The sequence below is a fragment of the Etheostoma cragini genome, chromosome 19 (genome assembly GCF_013103735.1).
Source record: "Etheostoma cragini isolate CJK2018 chromosome 19, CSU_Ecrag_1.0, whole genome shotgun sequence".
Classification (NCBI taxonomy): domain Eukaryota; kingdom Metazoa; phylum Chordata; class Actinopteri; order Perciformes; family Percidae; genus Etheostoma; species Etheostoma cragini.
In genome coordinates, this window is record NC_048425.1 from 4,970,885 (window position 1) to 4,983,907 (window position 13,023).

Genomic DNA, 13,023 nt, shown 5'->3' on the forward strand with positions numbered 1-13,023 from the left:
ACAAAACAAGACTAGCTTGCACCTCCCTCCTCCTTATCCCGTTCCCCCAAACGAAACATGCGTGACATTGCTTAGAGCACATTTTAACCAATTGGCGCGCACACACACACACACACACACACATACACACACACACACGTGAATAAAGATTACCTTTGAATAAAAATGCTTAACATGTTAGCAGTTTCCATTGACAACATTTTTTCTGATTTATGACAAGGTAACCTAACATATCTTATGTTTGACATATAGAGTTTCTGGTCGCTGTTCTTTGGCAGCCACAACAGCAACGTTTGCAGTAAACAGAAGAGCAAGTGGGTGGTTCAAGAAAGGGAAAAAAAAAAGAAAAGTTGTATTATGTACTGTAAACTTTAATCATTGTAAGGGCATGGCAAAAGTCACATTAATTATGGCTAAGCACAAAACTCAGAAAACTCGAAAAAAAACGCAACCCAAAAAGTAGTCTTGCATTGCCAGACCCTCCTCCACAGGGTTGCAAAGAAAAGGTCTGGCTAGTCTACACAGCATCCCGGGATGGGAGAAAAACCTGCTCCCTTTCTTTCTTCCATCTTATCTTATCTTGAGAGCAGCGCTAAACAGCATGGAGCAACAGCGCTGCTGCAAACCAGCTTTGGGAAGGAACTTGTTTTAGTGGAACATGTTGACGTTCAGAAGTAGTTTTAGTTGTGCAACAGAAAACTCAGATTGGACAGAGTCAAGCTAGCTGTCTGGATTTACCCTGCACAGATCTGAGGAACAGTTAACCATAGTCCTCAGAACTCCACTGGATGTTAACACAAAGAAAGCCCAAGGTAACAGACATCTGGTCTAAATGAGGGACATCTGGCAACAATTCCGGAAGTGGAACATAGTCAATATACTGCATAAAAAGTAACACCACAATAGTTCCCTATTTAACTCTTCAACACTAAGGTAAACATTTGTTGGCCTCTTTACTCATTTACTCTGGGAAAAATATCTTATTTCCATTTTTTTTTAAATACTCGTAAAACTAGCATTATTCAAATGTTTGCCAAGTGACTTGTTTTATGATTTCTAACTATTAAAAAAATAATAATAATAATAATAATTATCATAAATAATGCTAATGTTTAGATGTCCAGAGATAACAGCTGTTTGCTTACTGATTAAACAGTAAGGTTTTTCCAATACACAGGAGCCAACTCCTCCCCTGCTTTTACAAGATGCATGGTAAAAGTGATGTACGGATATTTTCTTCTATTCTATGTTTTACCTTTTGCTTTGACTATTTTATTAGTCAAATATCTCATTCATTAACAAATCATTTTAAAACACATTGTGTCCTAAACATAGGACACTGCACACATTGTGCAGTACAATACAAACTTGGATCATAACATCCACAAGTTTAAACTGTTTTAAAAATGCTTTAAAAACAAAACAAATCCAATGGAATAGTAGATTTTATCTGAATACAATAGGGCACTAGTGAGGAACATCAGTAGCTGCAGACTTGTGTTGGTGACACTGACGCTTATATACTGCAAGAAAATTTAATTTTTACATTTTTTTAAAAGGTTGTTAAGGTTACACTTATTCTTCATTATATAGGTGTATTCATATTTGAAATCTAGTATGCTACGCTTATTATAAAAAAGAAAATTCTTAATTTGCATTAAAAAAGGACAAAGTTGCTAAGTCTACCTGCTATCCGTTGGACTAAAAAGATCAAGCTTTTAGACTCTAAACTTACCGACTTATTTAAGGTAGGATACTTCTTGCAGTGTAATCATCATTGTGCCAGTACCCAGCTATTATTAAACATGCACCCACATGCACCCACATGCCATTGTGCCCTGGTCAAAGTCCCTTGTTACACCCACACTGGCAGAGGAATCACTAAGGTAAGTCCCTATGCAGACTCTTGTTCCAAAATGATGGGAAATTAACCTTTTGTCAAAAGTGAAGATTCAACACAATAGTAAGTGTGATGCTGGTGTATCATGTTGCAAATTGTAGAAATACAAAGTGCTTTTCAAATCATCACGATTGTGCAACAGGTTAACATTTGTTTACTGACACATTATCTTGCAGCATTGCTAAAGCGTGTGACTGACTGAACGCTCTGAACCCTTTTCTAAACTTGGGTTGGTCATGGCATTGTTTACAGTTACATTTTGAAGGTGAGGTTACATTTAGAAAGCATAACAAGCCACCTTAGGGGTCACAAGGACAAGTGGTGCGTGTCTGGCGACAAAATAAATAAGTACATGACTATGTCTGGGAAAATTCCAGGAATGCAGTAATCCCTACTTTCTATGTTCTTTTGTTATCGCAGCTCTCCCTTTTTGCCCTCTGACAGGAAATGTCTGGTCGTCTGCATCGTGACAAGCAGGTGGACCAAGTCTCAGTGGGCACAGCAAGACATTATGACCAGAAATAAAAAGTAGGAAAAAGAAGAGGAAAACAGATATGGATGATGTTCGGCAAACCCTCTACCAAAACCACCCTGTTCACCGTCCCTCCTCAATTTCTCCACAAGATCTCTTCTCTTACACCCTTCCCTCACACTCAGATACCCTCTTCACTCGCCTAAATAGCCTACAGGAGGAAGACTTACTCCTGGACTGCATTTTCCCCCTCCAAGGCAAATCTTTCCAAGCTCACAGACTTGTTCTGGCAGCTGCCAGTCAAACCCCCGATGTATTTTTTGGCTCTAAACTACAATGTGGGCTTGGAGTGGAGGATATGGCACACTGTTTGACCCCAGTTGGGTTAAGTGCTGTTCTGGACTTTGCGTACTGTGGAAATGTAGCCGTAGACTTCAGTAAGAAAGGGGTAATGGAGGAGGTGCTGGATGCTTGCAGGTATCTAGGGATGGAGAGGCTGGGTCAAAGGTGCACGTCAAAAGTCACAACCTCTGCGGCCATAGAGCGAGAGAAGAGCTTGGCTAACATTAAGATCATGTGGGAGAGAGGTGTTGGTTGTGACTTCACAATACAAGCAGAGAGTGGAGAGAGATACTCAGGTAAGAGACAAAAAGTCCTACATGTATAGACTGTTCCTGACAAAAGGACCATGTGTGAATTACGACTGTTGTTTAAGGCGAAAGTAGAGCGACATCAGACAAAATATGTGTTGGTGGGGGGGGGGGGGGGGGGGGGGTGCTGCATAGCAGCAAAAGTTGAGCCAGTTTAAAAATCAGCACTTTCAAGACTTATTTTAATCAACAAATCCTCCCAAATATATCATGGTAAAAGGAAGTTTATACGTACATTCTAATACGGGCCAGGAGTGTTTCAAAAAAGTTGCGCTCTTAGCAATGGTAGGAAATTAGACCCACAGGAGTGGTTTCCCTTCTCATATCTAAACCAAATAACGTACAATTAGTTCTCAACATGTTCACGTTGTGAAACGGTCAAAGCTGTCACACAAAGTTAACTAATGCTTACTCTTGCTTTGCCAGACCGCTATGGAGGAGGGTCTTGCAAGTCACACAAATTGCCGGGATGGAAGTAAAATGTGCTCTGGTTCATTGGCATTTCTTAAATCCAATCACAAATGTAATGAGCAGGGCAACAGCGCCTCTGCAAACTAGCCTCGGGAAAAAACACGTTTTGGTGGACAGTGAACAGAAACGTGTAGATAAATCGTCTAGCTATCTGTCTGGATTTCCCCTGCAGAGATCTGAGGAGTAGTTAACCATAGTCCTCGAAAAATCCAGAGTTTAAAATGGCAACACAAAAAAAAAAAAAAGGAATGTCCAGCAGCAGTTTTTAAATGTTTTAGCATGTTGGAGATAAACTACCTCATTAACGGTTAGACACATGACGCAGAACATGACGTACATCTGTTCCATAAGGATGTTTTTGTTTTTTTTGTTTTCAGGACACAAACCCCCGTCTCCCAGGTAATAGTCCTTTGTTTAATCAAATGTCAAATGATCAGTAGTGGAGTAAAGAGTACAACGCTTCTCTCTAACATGTAATTATAGTACACAATAGTGACCTATTTTACATCTACTTAAACTCTTATGTGCTTCCCTTATTTACGATTTGACAGTTCCCAGTAATGCCTTCCCAGAATAGCCAATAAGTGTGTTGCCATCAGCTGTTTGTTATGCAGTTAGGAGAAGAAAGTAGGATCAGTGATAGGGGACTCCGTTGTATACAGTACACAGATGTCTTCCGTTAGGTTAAAACAAGATTGAAACAAGCCTACTAGTATTTCCTAATGACATGCTGGCACAACGCACAGTGCAAAATAACAATTACGGTATTCGACAGCGTCAGATGCTGGAGAATAAGTGGTAAATGTATTTTACAGAGGGCCGTCAATGGGTGGTGTCACAATTTGGGGCTTGGTCCAGTCCTGCAGTAAGAAACTTTCATCTACTGACATTTATAGGGTAGTTTTTTCATTGCCCCTTTTTTTTTTTATCCCTCCGTTATGTCTTAGTACACCGTGTGGTGTTAGCAGCAGGTGGGGACTATTTCCGGGCACTGCTCTGTGGTGGGTTACGGGAGTCCACTGAGGACATTGTGTGCCTACGAGGCGTGGCATCCTGGGTAATTGAATCCATGCTTGGCTTCATCTACACGGGTCAGCTCAGCATGGGCTGGAGCCAGATTTGGGAGCTGACAGACGCACTGTGTCAGTTCCAGCTGCAGGGGGCGCTCTCACTGTGCATCGACTTCCTGCGGGACAGAATGGATGAAAGCACCTGTCTGGATGTGCTGGTACTAGCTGAGACCTATGCACTGGTCCAGCTAGGACAGGCGGCAGAGGAGTACATCCTAGCCCACTTCCAGTGCATCTCTGCTGGGGAGAAGTTCAAGGATGTCCCCTGTTCCTTCCTGGAGAAGTTGCTTGAGAAGGACTCATTATATGTAGAAAGTGAGGTAATATATTTTCTTATTCTGTTGGTCATCCTCTTGCATGTTAAAAGGTCCCATGACATGGTGCTCTTTGGATGCTTTTATATAGACCTTAATGGTCCCCTAACATATCTGAAGTCTCTTTCCCAAAATGTACCCTTGGTGCAGAACTAAAGCCACTAGAGCCAGTCCCACAATGAGCTTTCCTTATGTGCCATTTTTTAATCTTTAGCTTTTGAGAAGGATGGGGGGGCAGGCTTGACCCAATGCCAATTTGCTTGTTTGAAAGCCATGATGTCTCTCTGTCATGGGTGGGCAAAATTCTCTGGGCGGGCAAAGCAGAGAAAGGAGAGGTAACATTGCCCCTTATGACCTCATAAGGATCAAGATTCCAGATCGGCCCATCTGACCTTTAATTTTCAGAGTAGGATCCCAGGGCTCGGTTTACACTTATCGCCATTTGGGGACCATAAGAACGCTGGGGGAACTCATGTTAAAAAAAATAAAAATAAATAACACTCTTGAAGTGATTTTTTCATGCAATGGGACCTTTCATACCTGTAGGCTTTGAAAATATGCCACTTTGGCTCCATCTAGTGGTTTTGTAAAGAACAACCTTGTGGGAAACTACATTGGCTGGTTCCAGCATCTGAAATGTGAGAGTCTCCTTTCATTACACTGTGAGTGCTTTAATTTTGATGGGTTTGAGATGAAATAAGAAATAGAAGATTGAACCTACAAACATGTACAGAATAAACTTTAAATAGATAAGTTTAAGAAAAATTAACGAACAACATGATTAAAAAAGTTACATCTACAAATTTGAGAACCAGGATTTAGTTCACTCAATAAGGTTCTGACTAATAACCACGTGATGCCTACTATGTATTATCCAGACCAATGGCCAGTTTTTAAACCTTCTATTTCAACAGAGACAGGTAACTTGTAAATTACTAATTTCTCTTCGTTATACTTAGATAGTGGTGTTCAGGGCAGTAGTTGACTGGGTGGAGGACAGCCCTAAGGAGAGGCTACCAGTTCTGCCCGGCTTGCTCCACCGTGTTCGTCTCCCCCTCCTCAGCTACTCTGAGCTCCAGGAGGCCCTAAGTTGCAGCCTCCTCTGCAGAAGCCCAGGGGCCAGAGGATCACTGAAAGCTCTCCGAAGCCTCCTGGAGGAGGATTACACAGGGCCCGAGTGCCGACCTCGCAACCCAAACCAGGTACTCAAAACACAGTTTCCAGTACAATTTTTCCATGAAAATATATTTGATTCTCATGCTTAAGAAATGCCTCATAACTTGGTTTAGGTTCTGGTTCTGGTCGGTGGGGACACTGTTGATGATGAATGCAGGAAGATGGTTCCCAGCCAGACCTTGTGGTTCGCTCAGCAGTTCCACCGTGGACATGGTCTGGTCAGAAGCATAGAGTGGAGGCCATTCACTAAGCTTCCTGAACCGCCCCGGTTCAGGCACTGTGTCTGTCTCCTCAACAACAACCTTTATGTCCTGGGAGGCCGCAAATACTATGGATCACTGGATATCCTTAAGTCTGCTTTGAGGTAGGGTGAGTGAGTGTGTATGTGTGTGTGTGTGTGTGTGTGTGTGTGTATGTGTGTGTGTGTGAGAGATAGTTGATATATTGCGGCAAATGTTCAATATCTTCAAATTTGATTCCCTGTCCCATGCCTCTATAAAAGGGCAATGAGACAATAATTTGACACTAATATTCTTCACTAGGGCTGCAACTAATAGTTGTTCTTACTGATTAATCTGCTTGTTAATTAAAATCTCAGATTTAAGTCAGGAAAAGAGTGAAAAATGTCATCCTTACACAGTTTGTTTTATCTGACCAACAGTAAAAAGCCCAACAATTTTCAGTTCTCAAAATATGAAGATAAGTGAAATATTAATCTTTATGAAACTAGATCAGTGATGTTGGCACATTGTTGACTAAATGACGTTGTTGCCAATAATTAGACAGGGTGAACATTTTCTTAATTACAGGGACAACTTCACTTCACTGCAGGAGATTTGGGGGACAGGTTTGACTCACCCACAGCTGCAGAATTAGACCTGTATCAGGGACGGGACGCAACTCTGGAAGGCCGCTGGAGACACTTTCTCTGGCTGATATGGCCTGCTTCTCTTTGATGCTGGCAGTTCAGGTTTTAATTCATAGCTTCAAGTGCCCATGAAAAAATAATTCGGGGTGGTATTTTGTGTCTCTGGTGCTTCCACACACATAAAACTAGGTTAAAAAACTACCCATGCTGTTTTGAGTGAGATAAAGGTTTCCTAATATCCCTTCAGTCTCCGGGTGAGCTGTTCAAAATCTGCACGGCTTTCTAGCTGAGTTGGCATGGCTAACCGTAGCATGCTAGCGCTAGCATGCTAGCTCGTTCTCAATGGGAAAACAGTGCTACAACACTCATTAGTTAACACTAATCTCCAAAAGAACTACTTCCATGTCCCTGTTCCGCAGGTATTCCATAAGTGTGCCCTCGGTTAGAATAAGTCTCCCTGTTAATCCTGTCTTCTACTGACCAAAGTTGTTGAAAGAGTTATCTAGCTGAAATGATCTTACTTAGCTACTGCGCATGTTAAAACAGAGACCTAAACACACAGGATAAAAGGAGGATCTTCAGCAACGTGTAGTACAACACAAATATGGTGTTCTTTGAAAATGAAACCACGTAAATCTATTCTGGTACCACCTCAAAATACAATGGATCAAGGCATCTCCTAGGTGTTTTCCATCAGCTGCTAATCATGAGACAGATCCATCCCCTGATGATTCTCTAGTCCTACACACACTTTGCCCATACAGAGAAATACTATGTACATAAATATATGTGTATACTACAGCATATATATCCAAAAACATGCCTTAAATCATGTTTATGCAACACTATATGTTTTGAAAGTTCACAATTTAAAAAAATTGGACATTTGAGAGAGCTTTTGAGCGCTAAATCACACATCAGCCATTGTCAGATTGCTCACTTTCCACAGTAACAGTAAATAGCCTGGGAAAAACTGCAATGACAATACATATTTATTGCATTAGTATTTTAATTTTTACTCAGAATCCTGTTTCTCGCTCTCTGTGTAGGTTTGACCTGTCTCAGTGTAAATGGGAACGACTACCTGACATGCTGTGTCAAAGGGACTACTTTTCTGCCGTGTGTCTGGAAGGTAAGATCTTTGCTATGGGGGGTAACTGTGACGACAGCCAGTACCTGGATGCTGTAGAGTACTACACTCCTGAGGATAACACCTGGAGGTACAGTATGACACTACAGGGACTGCACTAATAAAACCTGAAGAGGCATGTCGGATAAGTGTTTTAGAACTTTAATAAACTTGGGCTGGGATGTAACAAATTATACAATCAGCACTTGCTAAATTATCTGTCTTCTTTTTTAAGTCTTCATTGGCATACAATGTACTGAAATGATCTTTGTGGTTAGGTTGTCACCTCTTGACGACTCTCTTGGCATATTCTGATCTTGATTATAATAATATGCTGGTCACTTTCCTGTAGGGGATGACAGGATAGTCATTGTGTACTTTTCTTATTAGTGTTCCGATGATTATCTGTGTTTATTGATGCTGTGCTGCTGAGTCAGTTATTTCATGTTTGCTTTACAGTATGTACTGTATGTTGCACTTGATGCTGCAAAACCAATTGCCCTCGGCGACAAATAAAGGCGAACATAAAAGTGAGGTTGTTGTATAAGGAGTACAGTTAAAAACATTTAACTGCACATTTGCACATGCACTGTACTGTACAGTATGCATCCATACTACAGCTTTACTAATGCAAAAACAATTGTTGAAAAAAAAGCTGTTAGATTTTCTTTAGTACCTGGCAGTATTTCAGAGGGAAACTTTACTTACCCAGATTAATTTATTTGACCTTTGAGGCCAGATCTTACATTTCTGAACGTAAAAATTAACCCACCCTAAACTACAGGCAAGTGTGTGGATACATGAATTTCCCATTTCATGTAAAGGTGCAGTCATCAAAAAATAACTTCTTCTGAAGATCTCAGATTAGGATTATGTTTGAAAAAAGTGATATCTCACTTTAAAGCCACCTATAGTGAACTTTGGGGGAAAGATGTTAGTGAAAGTAAACAATATGTATAATTTATCACTTCTCTCTGACACAGAACATACCCTGACTCATAACCCTTACTGTCCCCCCCTGCAGGCGGGCGCACTCTCTGGACACAGCAGTGTGCAGCCACGCTGCAGCTGTTCTGGATGGACAGATCTACATCTCGGGAGGCTGTGACCCCCATCAGCGCTGCCTTTCCTCTATGTGCCACTACCATCCTGCCCGTGGCTGTTCACCCAGAGCGCCCATGACTGTGGGAACGGGTCGTGCAGGCCATGTCATGTTAGCCTTGGGGAGGGGGTTAGTGGTGGCTGGAGGGCTGCAGCCGCTCTGGATGGGCTTCGGAGACCAACTCTTCTGTGAGCTGTACAACACCAAACATGACTCCTGGTCATCCATCCCCGCCTTGCCTTTCCCTCATCTGTCACCAGGGGCCACTGTGCTTGGAGGACGGTTGTACGTGGTGGGAGGGTCTTCAGCAAACACAGATATATCAAGGGATAACAAGGGGGTGCATCGCTATGATCCCATGGAGGGGTGCTGGGAAAACTTGGGGTCTATGCCACACCCATATACAAATCTGGCAGTTTGTTCCATGCCATTTTCTGAGTCTTTTATTTAAGCACTGGTTGATTTTTTTCTGGCTTAGGTAAACCCAAGGAGCTTTAATAGAATTCTGTTGAAACAAGTCTAATATATAGCTAGAGGTACAGTAGTTGTTACAGGACAACCAGGCCCTGTTTTATTTTATCAGAGACACGTGACGTCATCAGAAATCCTGCAATACAAACTTTGAGTTTGAAAGATACGGTGAGGACGGCAGGGAGGGGTGGATGCAGTTAGTTGCCTTATGGGATATGTAGGATCCAGTGTTTTTGGAGTTTGACCCATTCTAGACACTAAAAGGCAGGATGATTTGGACCATGATTTTAATGTGTCCCTTGTGGGTCCACCTACATTAAAATACTGCTTGACTGCCACTTTAAAAAAGAATTGGGCTGGGTTAGGCAAATGTTGTGTGTGTGTGAGTTTGTTTATTGTTAAATTGTGTTTGTTTTGTGTTCTGAATAATTCATTCTTGTTTTACTAGTCAAATGTAAAATTCAAGGTCAAAGCTGTCTAAATGTGAATACCAGCAGAGCCCCAGTAAAGTACAAAGGGAGATGATGAATGAGACTTTGACCTGGTTAAATAACACATGTTGGCCATGTACGCCCCAAATTTTTACCATTTGACGTTCTTCAGATAACCACAGAAATCCAAAATGATGCTAAATGAGGTCGCACAAGCCACGTATGATTTTCACAACAGTTTTGTCCTATTTATCTGTCAAACATCTTCCTGTCGTCAGTTGACACACTCAGTGTGTGTATGTGTGTGTTGTGTGTGCCTGCGTGCGTGTGTGTGTGTGTGTGTGTGTGTGATAATAAAATGAACAATTGCAGTTCTTCATCATCTTTTCTAAGCCTGGATCTTTTTGTTTAAGCTTTTTTGGCCCACAGGTTTACAATAAATACAAGATTAGTTCCCTTTTTAGAAAACAGGAGGCTTGCATGATATTCAGGTCCATACAGCATGCTCCTTGCCAGTCAAAACGGGCTCTCAAAGCAATATAGCTATACTTAATTCATAATTCCTCAGCAGACGAATGTGTTCAGTTGCTTGGAAATTGTTAATTAATTTTCACCATGTGACCTCAGTATGGCATTTCAGTAGTTTTACAGTATATGTGGTGGGAGATCTTAAACCCTCTGTCTGGCAGAAAGCATCAGACATGCAACAAGATCCAAAGTGTTGAGAATGTGTTGTTGTCAACAGCTGTTTCCATGGTCAAGAATAACCCTCTGAGATTGAGATGTATCATCGTTTTTGAAGGGTTGTATGAACTACATGATATAATGATAGGGGATTTCCAAAGTGTAGGCTCAATAAGGTCTATCCTAGTGGGTGTTGACCTTTTTACACCCAGAAGTTTCTGACATTACGCTCAAAGCACCAGGCCTCTTGGATGCTACAAGTAAGGAGTTGACAGTGTTACTAAGCCACCAGGATTACGTCATGATATTGTACTATACTTGGGTGTTAAGGATGTTGTCATACTAAAAGATCTCTTGATGTCCATTCACTCGGTTACTCAGCAGCTTTAAATGTGACTCAAGACAAAAAAAATCCCTTTTTGTCTTTTGCTCAGCAATTCAAATAAAATGTGAGGCAAAAAAACGATGAAATCTTGTGACTTGGCATTAAGAAATAGTGTGTGACGAGATAACAGGAGGACTCAAATGCAAGGCTTCAAAAATGTAAAATTGATTTCTTGTCGGAGGGAGAGGGGAAGTAGGGAAGCAGACGCCAGGGACAGGGGAGCAGAGACGGGGAAGGTTGGGGAGTTTCGACGGAGAGAGTACTCAGGGACAGCGTGGGAGAGCCAGGAGCCGAGGGGAAGACACTGGGGCTGGAAGCTAAGACGGAGACAGGATGATGCAGGGCGCCGTGGGAGGGGAGAAGCCAGCTGACTGGAGACGGGAAACAGGAGTGGAGACTGTGGGGTAAAAAAAATAAAGAGGTAATACATGAAACACAGGGACTAAGTTTTGCAAGCAATAATTTGAGCTTGTAAAAATGTCACTCATGTTTCTGAAGCAACGATTATGGGACAAGAGAATGAGGACCCGAGTAGATATGCAGTGGTAGATTGCAGATGGCATACAGGTGTGAGTGGCGGGAGCAGGTGATTGTGGGTGTGAATCAGGTGCGCGTTGTCAGCTGGCTTCACCTGGAGGGAGAGGGAGGAGAAAAAGACACTGCAGGGACAAAAAAAGGCAGGTTGATAAAAAACTTAGAAAAATAGGAAACATAACAAATACTTACGGCCAGCCGGACCCCAACCAAGACATGTTGACAGAGATGAAAGGATGGTTGCTTTTGTGAAATGTTCCTTATGTAAAGATCTGCTTGTGCTGCTGAGCATTGCTTAAGTGAACAATTCATTTTACAAGCCATTACTTGTACTCAACAGGAGAATTGCAATATTTAAAAAAGCTTTATTAAGTTGGCAAACATTGTCTTCTGTTTTTTGATTAATGACCATACAAGTTACTATTAAATATAAAACAATGTTCTCACACATCCAAAATATATCTGATCATTTAAATATACATCAGTGATTAGGTCTGGCTAAGTCAAACATTGTCTTTTAGACTATAGAACAAAAAAAAACGTGCATTAAAGTTTTTTTTTAACCTGTTAACACATTTTTTGACACAGCCATGCTGCTCAGTCACATTGGATTGTTAGCAAGCAAATATTATACAATATGTAGCACGAAACAGAAAGTACAGCTAAGGCTGATGGGAATCAGTTTTGCAGGTATTGGGTCACCAATAAAGGTACTGGACACATTTTAAATTACATCTGATAATGGTACTAGGGTAAGTTAGGTTACATTTCTTGAGATCTATCCTGAGGGAAAGGTTATTGTGTGTACCAAATGTCATGACAATCAATCCAATAGTTGACAGGGCATTGCGTTCAAATAAACAAATGTTAATCTTGTGGAGGACCATGAATGTCTCTACAAAATTGGGTGCCAATCCCTCAAATAAGAATACATCTTATTTAGATTGTGTAACAAATTTCATAATAGTTGTTGAAGTATTCTCAGATATGAAAGTCATGTAAGTCAATCGTGATGATGCAAAGTCTACACAGTCTGTTTCCAATCAATGGGTTGGGACAGTCAAGGCAAAAAAGCTAAGGTTTGACATGTAAGTACTATTCTAACAACTCATCACTGGGTAAAGTTGCGTTCAGGCTGATCGACCTCTTCGCCCGCCACACTGCTGCTCCTTTCCTTGTTCTTGCATTTGAAAGGATTTCCCAGTTTAATCGACAGTGTGTGCAGAACAGAGCTTTCATCCGGTGAAGAGCTGTTGCGACTCATGCGGCCGCTACGGGTAGACATGCCCCTGCTTTCTGAGTTGGTGGTCTCAAAGAGCTTGCCCATGAAGCTGAAGCCGGCCTGGCGGATGTGGGAGCTGCCGGC

The 13,023-nt window shown here is 41.6% G+C and overlaps 1 protein-coding gene across 1 annotated transcript; it reads left to right on the forward strand.

The window, feature by feature from the left end:
* Positions 1-1,814: 1,814 nt before the first annotated feature.
* On the forward strand, positions 1,815-10,284 carry LOC117935008 (kelch-like protein 33). The gene is made up of 7 exons (XM_034857094.1): positions 1,815-1,886; positions 2,345-3,010; positions 4,441-4,883; positions 5,837-6,079; positions 6,167-6,417; positions 7,971-8,141; positions 9,075-10,284. The coding sequence occupies exons 2-7, from the start codon at positions 2,455-2,457 to the stop codon at positions 9,601-9,603; spliced, it is 2,193 nt and encodes a 730-aa protein (XP_034712985.1). The 5' UTR covers positions 1,815-1,886; positions 2,345-2,454; the 3' UTR covers positions 9,604-10,284.
* The last annotated feature ends 2,739 nt before the right edge of the window (positions 10,285-13,023 follow it).